The sequence below is a fragment of the Natrix helvetica genome, assembly GCF_964273705.1.
Source record: "Natrix helvetica genome assembly, chromosome: 1".
NCBI classification, from domain to species: Eukaryota; Metazoa; Chordata; class Lepidosauria; order Squamata; family Natricidae; genus Natrix; species Natrix helvetica.
The window spans coordinates 74,648,045-74,669,835 of record NC_138548.1 but is presented as its reverse complement, the minus strand read 5'-3'; the positions used below and the strand labels follow the sequence as shown (position 1 = coordinate 74,669,835).

At 35.3% G+C, this 21,791-nt stretch overlaps 1 protein-coding gene across 2 annotated transcripts in view; it reads left to right on the top strand.

The window, feature by feature from the left end:
• The window catches only part of SIPA1L1 (signal induced proliferation associated 1 like 1), a 178,557-nt gene that overhangs the window by 140,016 nt on the left and 16,750 nt on the right, over positions 1-21,791 (top strand). For both annotated transcript variants that reach the window (XM_081934973.1, XM_081934974.1), the window contains 5 exons: positions 3,730-4,011; positions 13,860-14,009; positions 15,624-15,742; positions 17,889-18,007; positions 19,282-19,727. In XM_081934973.1, coding sequence (XP_081791099.1) covers positions 3,730-4,011; positions 13,860-14,009; positions 15,624-15,742; positions 17,889-18,007; positions 19,282-19,727 — 1,116 coding nt within the window. The remainder of the gene's footprint in view (positions 1-3,729; positions 4,012-13,859; positions 14,010-15,623; positions 15,743-17,888; positions 18,008-19,281; positions 19,728-21,791) is intronic.

Here is a 21,791-nt window from a genome sequence, read left to right as displayed (position 1 = left end):
TTGGTTGGGTGGCCTGTAGTATAGACCTATGGCAATGTCATTTCCCCCACAACCTTTAATATTGACCCAAATGCATTCAAGATAGTTCTCATTATTGTTGTGCTCTATTTCTGTAGAGACGTAGTTATTTCTTATATATAATGCAACTCCACCTCCTCTTTTATTTGGTCTATTTCTTTTAAATAATTTAAATCCTTCTAGCTGTATGTTCCATTTGTCAGTTTCATCCCACCAAGTTTCTGTAATGGCAATAATATCATATCTGCCCTCTTTTACTTGAATTTCTAATTCTCCCTGTTTATTCCTCATACTCTGTGCATTGGTATATAGACATTTGAGTCCATTTTGATTGACCTTGTGTTTACTGTCTACATAACCTGTGTTATGCCTGACTGCCCCTATTTTCTTGCCACTTGTGTGATTCATGCACATGGTATGGCAATCACTATTACATGCTTGGTTTTGCTTGACAGCAGGAGTGATAATCTTACCCACACACACATCTATGTTACATGCATTTATAACCCTATGAATTTTAGTTTGCTGGGGACAGAGATGTTCTGTATCTATTAATTCTCTGTCCCTGCTCTTCAGTTTAAATGTTTATCAAGAAAATCTGTGAATTTAATGCCAAGTAACTCAGTCCCTTTCTTGGATGGGTGCAACCCATCTCTTTTGTACAGTTTTTCATTGGACCAACTACAGGCTTCATGACTAATAAAACCAAAGCCTTCCCTTTTACACCACTCCTTTAGCCAAACATTAAACTCTGCTACACGCTGGCCCTTCCCTTTTTGTTCCTTATATACAGGTAAAACCTCTGAAAAGATAAGCCTACAACCTATACTATTAAGTTCATACCCCAAGTTCTGGAAATCATTCTGCACAGAAAGTACATCTTTCTGGGATAGATCATTAGTGCCAAGATGTATAATAGCATCAACGTCACAGTCCTTACTTGCATTCTTGACTATCTTAAGAATACGCCTCTTGTCTCTGCTGGCAGTAGCACCTGGCAGACACCTGACCTCTTTTAAAACCTCCATATCCTCTCCTAAATTAACATCTCTTATGATTGAATCACTAACCAGAAGGTGACTTCTCTTTTTACATACCTTGATCTTCTTCTGCGACTGATGTGTGATACATGGTTCCCCTTTTCGCCTTTCCGAAGAAAGTTCTTCGTTTTGGACCACGATCCCCTGCTTATTTGAGTCATCATTATCACAACTGCCTTGACCTATCTCTTTAGTGTCCCCATTAAGGTCAGCAAGGGCACTATATCTGTTTTGCTGGGTCACAGCAAAAGCTTTGTGTTTATGGTTCACAGCTCTCAACCTGCCAGATCCCACAGTTGTCCAGACAGCTCTTCTCCTGCAAGATCTTTGTGGTAGAGGGGACTGATAGTGTGGCTTCGCCATAGAGTGGAATGGCTGACGTAGACACCTAGTTTCTGCTTGGAGAGCACAGATTACAGATTCTAGATAGGTAATCTGCCTATGTAGACTCGTAATTTGTTTACAAAGGGGACAGTATCCAAATTTGAAAAGAGTACTGCGAAAGACAGGTGCAAAACAGCTATTACATTGAACTAAGCCAGTCATTTTGAAATAAATAAAATCACAATCTCAAACACACTAATCCAGAATGTATTATTGCTATTTTGGTTTATAGATATATGATTCCCCCACCTCAGTGTCTTTGTCTCTGTGACTCACCCCGCCTTCTCTCCAGCAGCTCCAATCCTAGTTTCAGGAAGGTTCAAATGATATGGAGTTTAAGGGCCCCCACCTCAGTGTCTTTGTCTCTGTGACTCACCCCGCCTTCTCTCCAGCAGCTCCAATCCTAGCTTCAGGAAGGTTCAAATGATATGGAGTTTAAGGGCCCCCACCTCAGTGTCTTTGTCTCTGTGACTCACCCCGCCTTCTCTCCAGCAGCTCCAATCCTAGCTTCAGGAAGGTTCAAATGATATGGAGTTTAAGGGCCCCCACCTCAGTGTCTTTGTCTCTGTGACTCACCCCACCTTCTCTCCAGCAGCTCCAATCCTAGCTTCAGGAAGGTTCAAATGATCAGGCTCGATCAAGTGTCTCTCTGCTCAGGGGATGAAAATCCTGCTTGGATTTTGGTAGGAAGGATTTTCAGTTCTTGAGTGGAGAGGCAGTGTAATAAATTAAGAGGCATGAGATATTTGGGTGACCTGGCACAGACCATACATAAATGTCTCTCCCTCAGGAGTTGAAAATCCTGCTTGGATTTTGGCAGCTTTGCACTCCTAAGCAGAGCCTTCAAGAGTCCCCTCACTCCTATAAAGGTGTCCCATGCTTCTTACCTGGACTCTGTCCATTTTACAATATAACCCGATCAGTGATTGCTCAACAAGTGCAACCAGGAGTGCCAGGATTGTGATCACTGAATAAAGCAGTCACATGGGCAGTCATGTGACAATTTGATTAACAACCATTTCACTCAACAACCGAGATTCTGGTCCTGCAGAATTGTGATTGCATTATCTCCATGTGACTATGTATCAGCTCTCTATCTCTATATGTCTATATATGAGTCATCAACAGGCACGTAGACATACACATTTACACACCTTTCATAAGAGACAATAAAAAGCACAAAAGAAAATAAAAAAAGACCAGAACACATCCTCCAGAACCCAATGTCCAGATAAACGGATTAACATGAGACAATCAAGCAGAAAACAATACTTCTATTAAGGAACTTCCCAAAAGAATATCAAACCTCCACCAAGACTGATAGGGCAAGTACTGTGTATAAAAGGGAACTAAGCTCCACAATCACCAGCACTGATGATGTCACCTAGATAGGTAATGAAACAACTGCGAACAAGCTCAGAGAGCCTCAAGGACTTCACAATTCAAACCTGAGCTACATATATTTTCTTCTGTTGGAAATAGTATGTGTTATTTTAGAATTCAGTATTACAAGGTTCAAGTGTCACTTTTTCACTGAATTTTGAATGTTTGGTGTTAATTCTTTATTCAGTTTCTTAAGACTTACTTTTGGATATAGATTAAAATGTGTGCATTCTTCAATAAGCAGAGAAGATGTTTCACTTCCTAGAATCTAATGGTTTTCACTTCCTAGAAAACCATTAGATTAAACTGAGAAATTGGAAGTGATACCAGATTTCCCCAAAAATAAGACAGGGGTCTTATTTTCTTTTGACCCCTGAAATAAGCACTTGGCCTTATCTTCAGGGAGGTCTTAATTATTTTTGAGGTGCAGGAGGCGGCGAGCATGGTCACCTCATGGCTGCTGCTGTGTTGCAATATTTTCAGGGAGGGCATATTTTCGAGGGAGGCTTATTGTCGGGGAAACAGGGTAGTAGTTTTTAATGATGCCATCTTCCTATATGCATCTTCATAGGATGGGGCAGGAGGAGAAATGTTTAAACATATCTTGTGACTCAAACTGTGTCCCTTTTGCACTTGCACTGTGATATTGGGTACAACGGATAAGGCTTGCATTGTGATGACCAACATATATTTTGTCATTCTGAAAAAAAACATGGTTTGCTGCAGACATCCCAAAAATACAAGCTACAAGTATTACACTTGAAGCTAACTTGCAGCATTCTATGAGTTTCATACATGTACTTATATTTCAGATTTTCTCATTGCTGTTTTATAACAAAACAATGCATTGCACATGTTTCTCTGTATTTTACACTTTGTTTAACGTTACTTTTTAATCTTTCAGAAGTTTTTCGGAAATTCATCGCATGCCAGTAATGGAATACAAAATGAATGATGGCGGAGTTCCATACGAGCTCAAATTCCCATTCAGAAATAATAACAAGTGGCAGAGAAATGCTAACAAGGGACAATCATCTCATGTTCAGCAAATGCCATCACAGATGCAAAGTCCAATTACCACTAGAGTTGCCTCAGGGAAAGGTGAAGGGAAAATGCCTCCTCCTGATCGGGCCGCCAACATTCCACGTAGTATTTCTAGTGATGGCCGTCCGCTGGAGAGTAGAAGGTATGATTCTAACTTTGGAGTCTTCTTTTCAAGTGCAACATTTTTAAATCCAAAATACTCAACAAGTCCACAACAAATGGCCACAATTGGGACCACATTTTCCACTGCTAAGGTTATCAAGTGAGTTGCATCCAATTTTACAACTTTATTTGCCATGGTTGTTAAACAAATCACTGAAGTTCTTAAGTTAATTATGCTGTCATTAAGCAATGGCTCCCCCCCCCCCAAAAAAAAAAATTGACTTTGCTTGTTGGAAGCTGGCTGGGAAGGAGTTCACATAAGACGATGCAGCCTTTGTAAATACATGCTGGTTGCTAAGTGCCTGAATTTTGATAAGTGACCGTGATGATTCTTCAATGGTTGTAAGTACAAGGACTGATTGTAGATTTTTTTTTCACTTCAAACAGTCACTAAATGGTTTTAAGTCAAGGACTACTTGTATAAAGGGAGTGTTAAATAGATAGTTCTTAAAAGCAAATAGTCACAAAGCTATCTCTTCATTTTTAATCAGACCAATATTTGGAATCTTTTTAAAAGGCATTAAATTAACTGAATAATTATATTTGTATTCTTTAAATAATTCTTGTTCTAATTACGACTTATTCTCAATTACATTTTGGAGAAAATGTAATTGTTTGACTTACTTTTTGCCTCTGATCTTCCTAAGGTCTTCTCTCCCAGATCTTCCCTACCCAGGCCCACTGCGACTGTCTTCAGCTTCAGGTGTGGCATGTCCATTTGCCCAATCTCTGAGAATAAAACTAGGTTATTTACTTTAGCACCCATAAAGCACCCATTTTGGACCTTATTTTAGAATTCACTTTTTCAATAGAAGAAAATGTATAAAATCTCTGGAGCATGTGTTCTTTCATTTCTTCTATTCACAGTTAGTTTAACATGTAAAAAAAAAGTGAATGTGTTTATTCATTCCATATCTTTCTAAAATTGACATAACATAAAGAAAGTATAATTTGAAACTTGTTAGTATTTCTTCAGTCCTCCAGATGTAAAAATAAATAAGGGAGAAAGGTCAAGCCAATATAGTGAGTTAGTTTTTATATTTGTTTATAATAATTTAGTGTTTGGTGTTCATTTTTTATATGTATTATGAACTGAACCTTTAGAAAGGTTGTCTAAACATATGAGTGTTAATTCCAATTCTTATGATACTGAAGTACACAATCATATATTTTGGTTGTCATAAGTTCTGTCAAAATTCAGCAAAATTGGGCTCATCATTTTGATATGACAGATTGTCTCTCCAACCACTATTCTTACTTTTTAAAAGAATAGACCTTAGAGTTAAAAATAATAACTATTTTTTTAAAAAAGATCTATGTCAAATGATATAACGGCAAATACATTTCATGGTAATTTCTTCTTCTGAAGGCTAGTAGATTATGGTTCACTTATTGCTCCATGGATCGTTTACTTGTTTTTCATGTGTACTAGAAATGTTGGCAGTTTATAGTTAGTTATAATTTGGTTGGTTGACTGATTTAACTTATGATAACAAAGTGATTAAGTGGGAATGATATCCGCTACAGTGTTAGTTAGGAATAGACAGTACTGAAGAAAAAAAATGAAATCAATAATGCTTTGTACTAGTGGAAAATACTTAGGTTTGCCAAGGTACGCATTTGTTTTTGTCAGTGTACAAATTTTGGGGAAACAGAGGCTAATGAGACATAACATATGTAGTTACAGAATATGTAAAAAAACTGAAAATAAAGTCACTACATATATAAGAGAGTTGAAGAATGTCCAGTCACCAAGAAAGAGTAACAACAGTTGACCAGACAGTAGTGATACTGTTAAGGAACAAGCACAAAAGATGTTACGTAATCAGCAAATGACAAAGCTCAGAGAGCACCAAGGGCTCTGAAGTAAAAGCTTAAATAAGCTTAGGTTAAAGGAAAACCCAAATAAAATAATCAGTATATCTGCTATTCATTGAAAATGGTAAAATGTTAGCAGGAAAAAAACAGACCAACTCAGCTCAGAATTTCAGAACAGAATAGAGCTGGAAGGGACATTGGAAATTTTCTAGTCCAACCCTCTGCTCAAGCAGGAGACTCTATACTATTTCAGAAAGGTGACTGTACAGTCTTTTCTTAACCCAACCCCCCAACCCCTCCAGGACAAAAGGAAAAACAGAACCTTGAATAAATTGCAGTCAGCAGTGGCTAAAAATTGGCAAATTAAGAGCATGTGGGCTGATCGGATTAGGGTTCTTAGCTTCAGTTGTAGACTGCATATCCATCTTCCTATCCCATGAATCCATCTTCCTTCCTTTCTCTACCTTTACTTAATATCTAACAATGTCCTTTGCTCCAATGGTAGCATAAGGAGTCGTAGTAAAAGAAAGGCTCCAGGAAGATTGGGTAGCAGGCCAACACACAGGTCACGTGAAGTACAGTGAGTCAGAGGACTAAGGACTCAAGTCTTACTCTATTCACCCAGTAAGACTTCTGGATTCATTCTTGACTGAAATCAGGAATAACCAAAATGTTCAGTTCTTGCCAAATTATAGTTCATCCTGAACTGTTTGACAGAATTTCTGAGCTGCAATTTGATAGTACTTAAAAGTTTGCGAACTGTTTTGAATTTTTAATATTTCTGTATAAACATGATCTAAAAGATCTGTTTTCCAGATAAGAATCATTTTCCTCGATAATTACATGAACAAGAATTGTGTTTTTGATTCATTGGTTTAATTGAGTTCTCTTTATTTAGTGTCAGAATCTATGTGGAGAACAGACTGTGCTTTAAATCGTATTTATGCAGAAATAATAATTCAAAAGGGTTCACAAAGTGGGAAACCACTTTTAAGCATCACTATGTTTTGAAACAAAACAACATTTTTCCAAAAGGGACATCATATTGCACACTAAGCAATCTGACCTCAATGCTGGGGAACATTCTACAATAGAGGTGTGAAACTCACGACACAGTGGTGTCACATGATGTATCAGGGCTTTTTTCCGCTAAACCAGGCATGGGCATGGACAGCACAAGATGCATCCGGCCCGTGGGCCGGGAGTTTGACAGCCCTATTCCTCAGGATCAAAAAATTGATCCGTAGACATATTGAAAGCAATGAAGCAAATACCAATAGGCAGTGCGTATTTGTCAAGAATGAATCTTGCTGAGATTAATCTTATTTCATTTTCTGATCAGGCAACTTCCTTAAGAAATCAGAGTTTACTGAATGAATGAACAGGAAAAGCAAACAGAAGTTTGGCAGGGGAATAAGCTGAGCAGAGGAAAGAGGCAGAAAAGAGAACAAGAATCAAGAAGATGGAAAGTCTAATAAATAATTGCCGCTTCTTATAACTGCTGCTCTATTGTATTGTGTAAAAAATATAACACTGTGGATTTGGAAGGAATGTCTAATTTAATTTTCTACCGTATTCAGGAAAAGCAGTTACATAAACCATGAGAAATAGTTGCCCAGCCTCTTAAAAATTTCAAAGATGGAGAATTTACAACCTCTATAATTTGACTATTCTGCTGGTATACACATCTTATCATTTAGAAATGAAATGCATGATTGGAGCATTGGTTGTTGGTAATTTAGTTGAGGCAGCTTTGGGGACATATAAGACACAGAGAGAATAAACAAACAGGAGATTGATAGCAAAGTCCAAGGATGAGAGAGTTATTTTTGTTGTTTTGTTTATCAGAGGAACATAATAGAGGAAACCTGTTCTTGCAAACTATAAGAGACATGTCCATGTTTGTTTTTCTTTCCAATGATAACATAAGCTATTTATGTAACCGTCAAACTGTTATCCTGAAAGGGAAGGTGACGGATATAAAGGCAAAAATGCCCATCGAGCTTATTAAGAAAGATGAGAGTTACTTGAATTAGAAAGAGGAAGCTTTTGGAGGTAGAGTGGGAGCAAGGAACCTCTAGAAGATAAGAAAAAGTCATGTGGAGGAATGTGAGAGAAAGGCCCAAGCCTGTAAAGAAGAGCTTTTATACTGATTGTGATCTCTGAAAAAATCATGAAACTGGATCTCTGAAAAATCATGAAAGAGGATTGGAGAAAAGGCAAAGTTATTCTTATTTTCAGAAAGGGGGATAAAGAGGACCCAGAGAACTACAGGCCAATTATCTTAATGTCAATAATGAGCCACATTTTAGAATGCTTTATTAAGCAGTTTGTGAGCTTTTCCAAAACAATGTATTGCTTTGCAAGAGCCAGCATGGGTTTATCAAGAATAATTCTCGCCCAAACAATATGATATCTGGTTGACCACAGAAATGTGGTGGATAAAGGGCACCTTGATTTTAAAGTATTAATTAGCATTGCTCCCTACACCACGCCAGGATTTTAGCAGAGATGATGGCAAAATGTGAACTAAATTATGCTACCGCTAGATGAGTAGAGGTGGTTTAAACAATAATATCTAATCCATATACATCTGTGGCTCTATGTCAAAATAGAAGAAAGTATGAGTCTCGTGTTTTTTCATATTTGTAGATTACACAAAAATGTAGGATTTTATCAAATTTCAGGAGGACGTTAAGCTGTAGCAATAAGCGTAAATCAGCAAGATGAATTTCAACAAGGACAGATGCAGAGCCCTACACTCAAATAGGGGGAAAAATCAAAACTGAACAATAGAATATAGGGGTGGTGAAGAACAGTAATGGCAGCAATATGCAGAAAAGGGATCACAAACTGCAAATCTGCAAGAAAAACAAATATACTGCATTAGGAGATGGTGAATTCTCCCTTGCTGTAAATGTTTAAATGGGTGGGATGGCCAACTTTTGAGGATGCTATGATAGCAGATTCCTGCAGTTACATGGATTCCAACCTCTTACATTCTGTAATTATTTATGTTTCGTTATACTGTACAAGTAAAACATGAGCCTTGTGGCTTCCAGCTAAACATGCCATAAAAGCACTAAATTGATAGTCTACTCCTTTGGAAATATTGCTTGATACTTTGTTAACTCACTTCTGTTCATACTGTTATCCAGCTAATTTTGTAATTTAATTCAAGAAACATGGAGATTTGGGGGAAATCAGCAATATTATACTGTGGAGGCAGAGGCAGAGATCAAAAGCATTCTGCCAACCCAGAAGCAACAACAGATGTAAACTTTTTAAGAAATCCAAGCAGAGGATTTGCAAGAAATATATAAAACCTCAGCATGAAGTGCAGAATATTTTTTTTGGGTATAAGTATATTTGTCCTACTTTTAAAAACTTTTTTTAATGCAAAAGCCCAGAGCCTGGTTTCACTTAATATATAGACCCCAAGCTGGAAAAATGATCTAAGCTGACTCGTTTCCATTTATTGAATCTCACACTTGCTGAAATTGTAACCTTGCCTCAACACACTGTCAAAATTCATTCTTTTGCAGCTAATATTGTAAAGAAAATATTTGAGACTAAATCTCCAGTGACTTATCCATGGCTTAAGTACCGATTTGAACAAAATTACCCAATACATCAGGAGATACCAGTTGCATTTGGTCTATTTATTTATTTGTTGTGCTTAGTAGCATTTAAACATTTTTTTAAAAAAGTTAGGTTTTCCTATCTGTATTAGCTAATTTAATAGTGGCTATTTACTTACTGAAACCACCTAGAATTGTATCAGGGCTCACTTCCATATTGGTATTTTCACAAAATCATTAAGAGAATTTGCCAGAAGAAAATAAAATGAACCATTTTAAATAACTTTAACCAACCCTAATTAAAAGGATTTTGTTGCTTGGATTATCGTTACAAATTGTTGATGTTATACCATTTTGGTCATAGGGATTACGTACCCTATTCTAACTCTTTTAGTCAAACAGTATCTGCCATACAATCTTTTTGTAATACACTGTATTTGATTTAAACAAATAGCATTAGTGATATATGATTGGACTGGTTTGTATGAAGGCGAACCTGAACACAACTTCCAGAGGGCACCTATTGTAAGTGCAGTAGTCCCGGACATTTTTGACACCAAGGACCAGTTTCATGGAATACAGTTTTTCTACAGACTAGGTTTGGAAGGGGGATGGTTTCGGTTTCACTAGCTCATCTGCTGCTTACTTCCAGTTGTGTGGCCTGGTTTTTAACAGGCTGCAGGCCTCTACCAGTCCATGGCCTGGGGTTGGAGACCCTGGTAAGTATATGGGTTGGTTGTACATTTTAACAGTAACACTATAAAGCTATAAAATACTTCCTTAAACTATAAGGCATTATATTTTCTAATGCCTTTGAATACTGTTGCAATCAAGAATCCACCATATTTCTGTTTGTATGGGTGCAAGAGACCATTTTTGTTGATGTATACAGTATCTACACTAACTGGTTAGGATAGGTATCATACTGTTGCTGCTACTGGGGCCAGAATGGTAGGCAAATTCTGCTATTGATCTGGTTTTATAATTGGGATGTGTTGCTTATCCTAGCTATCCTGGATTATTGTTTGTAGGTGTTGGTTTTAATCTTTCTCCCGGCAACACCCCCCCCCCCCAAGCCACTGTTGTGAGAAGGGTAGTAATAGAAATTTAAATAAATAAATAAATTACTGACTTTCTATCTGCATATAGTTTACACAAGTGACCTGTGATCATCCTTGATGTGTACTCTCCAGTGGTGCTCCTTCCTACTACAAATAACACACACACACACCCTCTTCCTCTCTACCTCCATCTGTCTATCTGCTATTTTATGCTGGTATGGAAAATGATATTTCTTATTTTAATGTGTATGAAGATTTCTTGGGGATTAAGGATCCTTAAGGATTTCTCAGACAAAGAAATACTTAAGGTTAAGAGCATGATACTATATAGACCAAGGATATGGAGTAGAACTTCATAGAGAAGGGAAAAATCACAAAATGCCAATAGTGAACATGAGAAATATAACAATTTATTTCAACACCTACTAAAGTGTTATCACTTAAATTGGGCAATCCTTGAATGATTTGTAATCTTTTGCTTTCCTACCACTAGTTTTTAAATATATTTTTTACATAGTGTAATTTTTTTATCATTATATGGTAATGATTTTTGTATTAGTAAGTGGTACAGAAATATATTTAATAAATAAAAGGATGATTGTATGATCATGTGCCATCAAGTAAGTGTCAACTCTTAGAACCATGTAGATATATTTTTTTCATAAGGATTCTACCCCCAACCAAAATTATACAAAATTATTATTACTCTGTAGGTTTGCATTTGCACTGAAAGCTTCTCCACCAGAGACATATTTCTTGGGTGTCTAATCATATTTGGCCAAATTAAGTTCTCTATTCTGTTCTGTTTCATTCTATCTTCTCCTTCAAGTCTGTCAAAGACATACCTTTCATCACTGTAATTGAATCCATTGACCTTGCAACTAGCTGCCCTTTTCTTTCATTCTACTTTTCCCAGAACGATAAACTTCTCCAGAAAGCTAGATGTTTGCATATCATGTTTCCAGAGTGTAATTTGCCATGGTCATTTGAGTCTTGAGTAGGAATTCTGGATTGACTTATTTGAGATCCATTTGTTTAAATTCCTGCTATCCATAGTATTCCCAGGAGTCTTCTCCAACACCAAAGTTCAAAAGGAACCAAGTTCTTCCTATCCTGCTTCTTCAAAGTTCAACTTTCCATAGATGATTATGGGGGAAACCATGGCTTGTAGCACTCTGATCTTTTCTGATTAAGACATATCAAAGAATATCTTTTCCAATACCACATTTGTTATCCTAACAAGTGCTACTCTAGTGTATTACTTGACTACTGGTTCTATTCCTGTTGAGAGTCAATTCTAAAAAGCAGAAGGTACCTATCACTTCAGTATCATTATGGCCAGTTCTAAACCTGGTTGCTGTTGTCATTAGTTTGATCTTCATATTTAAACTTAGTTACATTTTTTCACTGCTCCTTGATTTTCATTATTAGAGCTTCCAGATCATTTACATTCTCAACTATCAGAACAGTATAGAAAGCATCGATTATTGCTGTTTCTTCCTCCAGTATTAAAACCACATTCATCATCTTCTAATCTAGCTTCCCTCAGCACTTATTCAATATATACTTTGAATAAATATGGGGATAGTGTGCAGCCTTTCCTCACTTTTTTGCTGATCAGAAGACTGTTCCACCATGTTCTATCCAAATTTTGACTTTCTGACTTTTATATAAGTTTTGCATGAGGAGATGTGTTCGGCTTCTCATATTTTAAGCACATTCTGCTACCTGATAGGATCAACACAATCAAAGGCCTTGCTATAATCAACAAAGTACATAGCTGATATTTTTTGGCTTTTCCAATTATTTAGTGTGCATCAGAAATAATTTCTCAAATTCCATGGCTTTTTCTAAAATCAGCTTCAACATTTGGAATGTTGCTTTCCAAGCTGGACTCTAATCTGTGTTGTGCGTTTGTAGGCATAATTTTCCTAGCTTACGAAATAACATAATGTACCCAAAGAACAGAAACTCTGCCCTTGTGGTGAAGGCAGCATTGACATTTGGGTAATGTATTACTCTGCTGCCTCTTTCATGGAACTCTCCGAAATGTACATTCTCTTTTTACTGATTTGAGTTAAAATATTCACAGATATTCAACCATGCAAATTTAGGAATGCAAATATGTGCTGCAGGTTTTTTTCTGGATATTTATTGAATGTGGAGAAAGATGGTTTAGATTATAGATGTAGCCATAGATTTTGCTTGCTTGTCAGAGTGTTTCAGGGTTGCAAAATTTTCAAGGTTTTTTTTTGTTTTTGTTTGCTTGCTTTGCTTTGCTTTGCTTTTATCACTTTTATAAATAAAAACATTGAATGTGCAAATCAAAAATAGAAGTGGGCTTTCTTTAAGGGGATAATAGTTCAGGAATGCTCAGAGTATAAATAAGTCTATTGATTATGCTGCATTGCATGCATTTTTAACAAATGTCTTGAATACAATGGCTAAGGCACAAGGATAGAAACCAAGAGGCTGTTAGTTTTAATTCTGCTTTAGGCATAAAATCTGGCTGGGTGACTTTGGGGCAGTTAATGTCCACTCAATTCTTCTCGCAGGGTGGTTGTTGTAGGGATAAGAGGAAGAAGGAATATGTTCACTGCTTTGAGTTGCTTTAAAAATATAAAGACCAGATGTTAAATATATTAAGGTAATGATTTAATAATGCGGTAAGACTATAAACTGAGCTGCTGCAATGAGAATGAGTCAGCAGGGTTATCACTTTAAGAGGCTGTCTATATAAGAGAGGCCCTGTGAGGGCGGTTTCTCTCCCAGTGTGTGCTTGTGTTATTGTTGAAGATTGATTGATTACCTGGTTTAACCTAGCGTGTGTGTATGTATATATGTATATTTATAGATAAACCACTGTTTCAAGGACAAAACCTCTGTGTACTGTATTTTGCTACTGGGTTGTCTCACAAAAGTAGTCACACTCTGCATACTCTGACAAAATTAATAAATAATCTAGTAACTATTAAGGCATTTCTTGCTTTATAATAAAGTAAACTTTGAAATGCCAATATTGTATGTCCTTTTATCAAATACCTCAATTAAAACACATTTTTTACAGTGTTATAAATCCCTTGTTTATTTGAAAGCTGGTTAAAACAGGTTCTATTTTCATATTCTTGCATGCAAAAAGCAATTCAGCAAGTTTATTTCTGCAATCCTTGGAAGCATTTTTCCCCTGTGTTCCTGCAGCCTACTTCATAGGGAGTAGATTTATAAAAGAAAGTGGATACTGTTTTACAGCTGGTTTTACTTTTTATTGTTGTGATGAATTGAGGCTGCTGATGTGGCAGTTCACATAAAATGTTGCCTCTGATGATCGTTTAATAATGCAAAATTTGGAATTGTCTGTATTGGAACAGATTATCTCCTGGTTCTGATGTCTACGTCACGGTGTCCTCCATTGCCTTAGCAAGATCACAACAGTGTCGTAACTCTCCAAGCAATTTATCATCCTCAAGTGAAACTGGCTCTGGTGGAGGGACCTACAGGCAAAAATCTATGCCTGAAGGGTAGGTCTCATATTGCTTTATGCTTAGATCTTATTCTTCTTTTAATTTGCTCTTCAGTTGTTTTTGCTTGAGAATCTGAAGAGGAAAAAAATAAGGATACTTGGTCCTATAACAAGTGCTGCTCAGGTCATGGCTTCTCTGTTCCTCAAACACAAAAAATAGTTAAATTAAAGGCTAGTATTGTAGTGTCTTGATTTCATAGTTTCTTGTATTGCCACATCTGAGGTAGCATCTTGAAAAACTATAACATCAGTTCTTTGCTAAAAAGTTAAATAAAACATTTCACATTAAAACTTTGCTTAAGAATGTTTGTCTACTTGTGCTGAATGTATTCACAGACACAAAAAAGATATGTTCGTTTCAGTGCGTTTAATTGCCCAAATCCCAACTTGTCTATTTATTTTGCTATAACATAATCATTCATCTTCTTGTCATCTCGTTCTTCAGATATTTCAGATGTAACTGGCAGTGTTACATATCTTCATTCTTGGCTTCTGTCATACTCTTGATTAAGCTCAGAGAATGCAACTGAATATAAAAAGCCAGTTTAAACTAAAATCAGTTGTTCCCATATTGTGTTACTGGGCAGATTAGAAGTGTAGTGGGTAACAAAATGTTGTATTAATTATGAATGGCAGCCTCTTAAAAAAATAGAAAAGTGAGCATATGCAACAGCTACTGTGACTGAAAAAAAGTCATAATGTTCTTGACTTATGCATTAAATTCCTACCTGTATAATTATTCAGAAGCAACAGGTTTCTAACAACCTGTCAGCATCAAAATTTTACTGTACAAGTATATGGTATCCTTGTACTTGAATATTATATTCAGTGCCTTAAAATCTTGTTATCCTTTAAAAAGGCCAACAAAAATAATTAAGAATCTAAAATAATTTCTTCATAAGAAAAGGTTACAATCCTGGGCCTTTTTGATTAGGAGAAATGGTTAGTACAATAAGGACAAGATAGCATTGTGTGGAAGAACTGGTTAAAGAAGTTTTTTCCCTCTCACATCATTAGAGTCTAAAGCTAAATGATAACAAAATAAGAGAGATAAGATAGCAGAGACACTACTTCCTCCCACCAAAAAAAAAACCCCTTCTTTTCATACAAAAATAATAAATTTCAACTTAGCAATTTATGTTCTTATGGACAGACAAATTGAGGATAAGATTGAATAGCTACTAGTCATAATAGTTGCATGTTGCCTCCAGACCTGGAATAATGGTTGTTGTTACTGAATGGTAGGAAGGGCCTATAACTCTCATGACCATTGTTGAGTCCAGTAGCATTCTTATTTTCCTAAATCTGTTCAGGTAACCAAGTCTTTGATGACACCTTGTTTAATCCCTGCCATCTGACCAACAAATTCTTTACTGTTAGCTTTGTCTTTAGTCTATTTCTCTGTCAACTAACGTGTCCTCTGTCTAGTGGCTAATAATTCTTGCTGAAGGTATGAACCTTAGGGTAGTATATGATTTTTGCAAATCAATGATACAATTGACTGTAACTAAACATTTTGGAATGGTTGAACTGATTATAATCCAATACTTACAAAACATCTTTGAATGTTATCCCATATGCAGAGTGGAATAATTGAGATTCCTTTACACAGATTTGGAATGAGTAGAAGATCTCCTGCCTCCATTGATAGACAGAACACAGATACCAGTGGCAGTGGCAAATCCACCCCAAGTTGGCAGAGAAGTGAGGATAGTATTGTCGATCAGATGGGTGAGTATGTCTTTCTTGCATATATTCTATTTCTAGTACCCCAAGGTGACATTGGCAATCCATTCCTACGCAATAAACATTTATCTTTTTTGTTTTTATTAATCAGAATGAATTATCATAACATTTATGCAACATTGGATGGCACTTATTTATTAGAAATAAAATGTTTGTAGGGAATAGATACATCATAATAGCCCAGTCCCTGGAGTGCTTTCACAGATAGTTGTACTATAGACATACTTGGCTTTATTCATGCTTATTTGTTTTAGCCCGTGTACTTTGTTCCGAATATAGCATCTGGTTCATCACTTATTTTAATTTTCAATGTGCTCCTTTATGACAGAAAGGGGTGTTCAGATAATTGTTTGATATGCTGACAATAATGTAAAAATGCAGTGAAATCTCTTACTAATGAGTATGTAATTAGTTAAGATTTTAACTGAAAGAAATGTTCTCAGCCATGCAAATCCTCAGCATTCAACTGATATTTATTATTGAGTCTCTGTATGGAGTTTTCAACATCCAGGCCTGGTTCTATAATTTCTGTGCTTGAATCTATTACATTACATACAACTAAGATTTTTGAAATGATAGCAATTTAATATCCTTCTATTACATCCATAGTGCATTGTGACAATGCTTTAGCAAAGAAGCCAACTAAGCCAAGCTAAGAGCATGGCTCCTTGGTGGGCTGTATAATGGAAGAAAACAATATTTCTAGAAGAGTTGTTGTATCATCATTTAGTCTTAATTGTTGGGGACAATATGCTGACACTGTAAACCATTTAGAGAGGACTGTAAAGCACTATGAAGTGGTATATAATTCTAAGTGCTATTGCTATATTGGATACTTGAGTAAAAAATACCAAAGAAATTTGGAAACAGATTTGCAGAGTAGAAATTGGTACAGGTCAAGCTCAGTTTCTCTAACTATTTAGAGGACTAAATGATAGGAAAATAAACATTCTGATAACAATTTTACCTTGAAAAGCAAACCTATTATGAAATGCTACATTGAAAAGCAAAAAGATATTAAAGTATAGTTTTCTCAGGTAAGCAAACATTTTTTTCTGTCCTATCCTGTTTGACAATAATCTTGAAAGTAATCCTTTGTCCCAGACAAACTGAATGATAGAAAATGGCATAATAAAAGAAACTGAAACTGCTCTAATTATGTTTGTGCTTATAGTAGATAGCTACTATGTTCATGAGGAGGATTTAGGATGTAGTGAAATATTTAGTTATCACTTAGGGCTGGGAAGAATTTTGAAATTAAAATACAGTATTGAGTTTCAAAATGTATACTTTGTTCTATTCATATTAAATCCATCTAGTTATTTCTCATCTCCCTCCGTGATCTACTTAAAGGAAAAAAATCTGTGATTATACATACAGTATCTGTAGTTTCCATTTGAAGAAACTATTTCAATCACATTTGCTTTTTCATTTTTTATTGCGGTGATGATAAATGTGTGATTTTGCAGTTCATATATTATATGTTGTAGTTTTCAACATTAACTACCATAAAGTTCTGTTATAAAAAGTACAACTTTCAAATATTTTTAATTAAAAAGTAAAGAAGGTAAGCAATTTGGTGAAAAAAGGACTGAGTACAATATTACCTATCAGACTCTCTTACAATAGGTTTTTTTTTGTTAGACAAGTATCATTTTATACAAACCTAAATAACTGTATTATTATAATGGTGAGTTATATTCAGCTGACATAAACAGGTAATCTTGCTAACAAAAGCATATTTTATTGAATAGTAGATTCAGACAAGAATCTATTTTGGGCAACTTTCCTGTCCCCTCTTGATTTCTTATTCTGCCCTTCTATTGTATAGAGTCGAAAGTAAAAAGGTTGCAAAAAAAATTGTTGAAAATCCCCTACCTTGCTATTCCATTAAAACAAGCTTCTGATAGGAACAAATGATCCACAAGTGGAAAAACACTAAATAGATACAGCCTGATAATAGCAAAGATTTTATTCTTCAGCTTTAAGTCAGCAACGGTAGAAAACAGATGTTGTGTTCTGCTTCTGGTTCTTATAGACTGGCGACAGTTTCCCATTTTTTAAAAATGCCAGACAATAGATTTTGTAAGTCTCCTGAATGAAAACACCATTATTGTATGCCATATTATAGAAGCAACATGCCATCTGCCTGCAATGTCCAAAGTGCTGCCATCCTTCAGAGAAAGTCCAACAGGAAGATTGATGAGACAAGATCCAGTAGTTCACCTATCTCCAAATAAGCAGGGCCATGTAAGTTCATCTTCCATTTTTATTCAAGATGTCTTAATTAAAGTTATTGAAAGATAAAATGTCTCTTGAAAATGTGTACTTTGCCCAAATTATGGCTGCTTTTCAGAAAACAAATACGCAACCAATTTATAATAATCTCATATTATACAATTGAGTATAAGATACACTAATGAAAATACTTCCCTGCCAACTCAGGCAGAGCTTTGCTTCAAACTGTAATATGATATGTACTATGATCTGCAAATTTTCTTTTCAGAAAAAAAAATGTAGGATCTACCAACATTTTTACAGGAAAATAATTCCTATATCGATCTTTAGTTCTCTATTAATATAACTAATCATTGCTTGATGACCCTAATTGGGATTGGTAATACCTTTGCTAAGCAAAACATCATGTGACTACTCCGCTTGGCAATCATAATTCAGGAAACACCATGGCAAGAAGGCTGCTTAGAGTTATAATATTGCAGCTCTTTAAGCTATGGGGAGATAGTTTGAAATCTATGCAGATTTGTAAGAAGTCAGAGTAAATTCTAGATTTATACGTTGGGATTACAGATAGTCCTCAATTTACAATCACAATTGAACCCAAAATTTCTGTTGCTAAGTGAGACGATTATTATGGGAATTTTGCCCCATTTTACGATCTTTCTCGCCACAGTTATTAAGTGAATCACTGTAGTTGTTAAATTAATAACACCATTGTTTAGTGAATCTGGCTTCCCATTGATTCTGCTCGTCAGAAGGTTGCAGAAGGTGAGCCCAAGACGCTACAACTGTCACAGATATGAGTACTTGCCAAGTGTCTGAATTTTGATCACATGACCATGGGGATGCAATGGACGTACGTGTGTAAAACAGTCAAAAGTCACTTTTTTCAGTGTCGTAACTTCAAACTGTCACTGAATGAACTGTTGTAAGTCGAGGACTACCTGTATATAAAATACTCATGAAATCTTTTTTTCTAATATTTAACCATTTTGTACTTTTTAAGCATGTTATGAAAAGTAACACATTTAAAGAATATATTAAATTTGCATGGTGATAAATTTAAATTGAACGCCTTGGAGATCTTTCATTGTTGTCTTTTAAGGGATGTTACAGGTTGATACTTCACTAGTAGTACATATGTAGAAGGGAACGTTTCTCATTTTATGTTTGTAGATGGTTTTGTGTATTTTCCTTTATTATATAACTTCAATAATGAGCACTTTATAGGATTTCACTCCAAAATGTTGAATTTAATCCAAAATCTTGTGTGTGTCTATGTATAGTCCGACAGCCACTATTCCAGCCACTCGAGCAGTAATACACTGTCCAGCAATGCTTCCAGTGTTCATAGTGATGAGAAGTGGTATGACAGTGGAGATAGGACTGAATCAGAGCTGAACAGTTACAACTACCTTCAAGGCACTTCTGCTGATAGTGGCATTGATACCACTTCATACGGTCCCAGCCACAATAGTTCAGCCTCTCTGGGCAACTCAGCAACATCTCCCCGATCAGGACTTATAAAAGAAAAAGTGGCATCCCTTTGGCACAGTTCCAGTGAAGTGGTCTCCATTGCAGATCGGACTTTAGAGAAAGACAGCCACATGATGGACAGAAAAACAGAATCTTCACTGAGCTTGGATATCCATACCAAAAGTCAACCAGCCTCCAATCCTTTAACAAGAGAAAACAGTGCTTTTAGCCTCAGTGATGCTGGTTCCCATGCAAGGTAATCTTTTTAAAAATTATACATCTGAAGGCTCTTTCTATATATTTCTAGCTGCTTTTAGAAAATAACTATAGACATTATTTAGCAGCTTGAGCAGTTTGAAGAAGAGATGCTGTGCAGAGAGTTTGAAAATGCAAGTATGTTTGCTCTTTCTTTTAGTGGATAGAGAATCATTCCATCTATCACAGGAGTTCTTAAAACAGAAGTGTCTACATTATTGTATGAAATTTATATATTCCGCTTTTGGAATGGATGGTTATAATAAATCTACATAATAATATTAATAATACATGCATATACTAAATAATACATTTATGTGGTAACATTGTATAATAATAAATCTTCCTTTGAAGTGTAAATTTTATGGATGGGTCTTGGCATTAATATGAAAGTGATTCAACATTGCCACCTTCTCAAATATTTTTAATTTTTCAATCTAGCCTACATTTCTGGGATTTTTGGTGATCTTCCACCTGAGAAGAAGTGCTTAGGTTTTTTTAGATCAATTAGATGTTACATAATTAGTGTGTAATAATAATGTTATATTTGGAATATTACACAACAGGCAATCACAATTTATTTTTCAGATTATTTGTGAATTATTGATAAGCTATCTAGGAACTCCTATGGAAAATGATTGAAAGAATGGCTTGAACATACAGGAATTCAACTGTTATACTTGGAATTGTAGAAGATATTAGTAATAGTTAATGCTTGCACTAACTGACAGCACATGATATCATGAATAAAGACTTGAGTCTAAACTATTCTGAATAATTGGGTTACTGATTTAAAATTAAAATTAATTAATTTCAGATTAAAGCTTTTCTAGAATACTTTAGAATAAAACTATTCCTTTGGTCTTCATAAAAGTCCTTTGTTTTGGATCACAAGTGGAAAGAACTAGTAGTGTTAATTGTATACTTACCAAACTGAGTAGTCTCAATGTCAAATTTGGTTTATGGCTATGCCTATCTCCTTTAAAACTTTGTACCTGCAAAACTGTGATGGCATTGCAAAAACTTTATTTGCTACCTTTAGCTGAACTTTGCTTCTCAAATTCTTGTGACAAAATTACAATTTCTGACTTTGCAACTTTTCCTAATACTTTGAGAACTTTGCTAATGTCATTCATTTTATGTTAAAATCAGTATTTTAAATGAATATATGTACTGATAATGGCAATGAATGATGATTTTAAAGTATAAAATGTACTAGCTGCACGAAATTTCCAAATCTTATTCTTCCTCTGGTCAAACTATAGCATCTTTATCCCGCTATTAAGTTTAAATGAGATGTTCAGTAAGTGATAGACATGTCAGCTGCCAAAATTGTCTCAACTGGGTCAGCCTGAAAGTTCTAATTCCCTGCTAGACTATAACATTGCCAACTTATCTAGGGTTGTATCATGTTGGAGCCAGAAGCTAATATGAATTTGTTTATTTATTTACTAAATAACTTGTTTTGATTGCCAAATTGAAGAGACCTCCTGAAGAGTTACATTAAAAACGCAATAAAATAATCAAGATATAAAATGTAGAAGTATGCAACTTCTTAAGAAGGTTCTAATGCATTATGTTCTGCTTGAGAGGACTCCATGGACCATAGTTTGTCCCTTGTGGAAACAAAATACTAGATTTGATAGTTTCTAAATTCATGATATGAAAATAAGTAATTTATTGTGAGTAATGTGCAATGCTAAGTCATCCACTGGTATTTATCTTTAGAAAATATTTGAAATCTGCATGTTAGATGATATATATTTTATTAACGCAAACCATGCTAGTTTGTAGGAAAGCAGACGGTGAATTCTTAAACATTATGGCATATTTCTACAATTAGTTGAGTCCTGGAATTTATGAAGGATTAATACATTTTACTAAACATGAATATTTTTTTTAAAAAAAATCTTATTATAATTTTTTGACATGTTAGGAGTTTCTTGCCTGTCAAATTCAGTGTGTAGAGCTAAACAATATGATAAAATGGGCATACAAAATCTCTTAGCGTTGATCCTTGCTTTGTTAAAACCCTATTGTATTATAAAAAGAAATGAAGAACTTT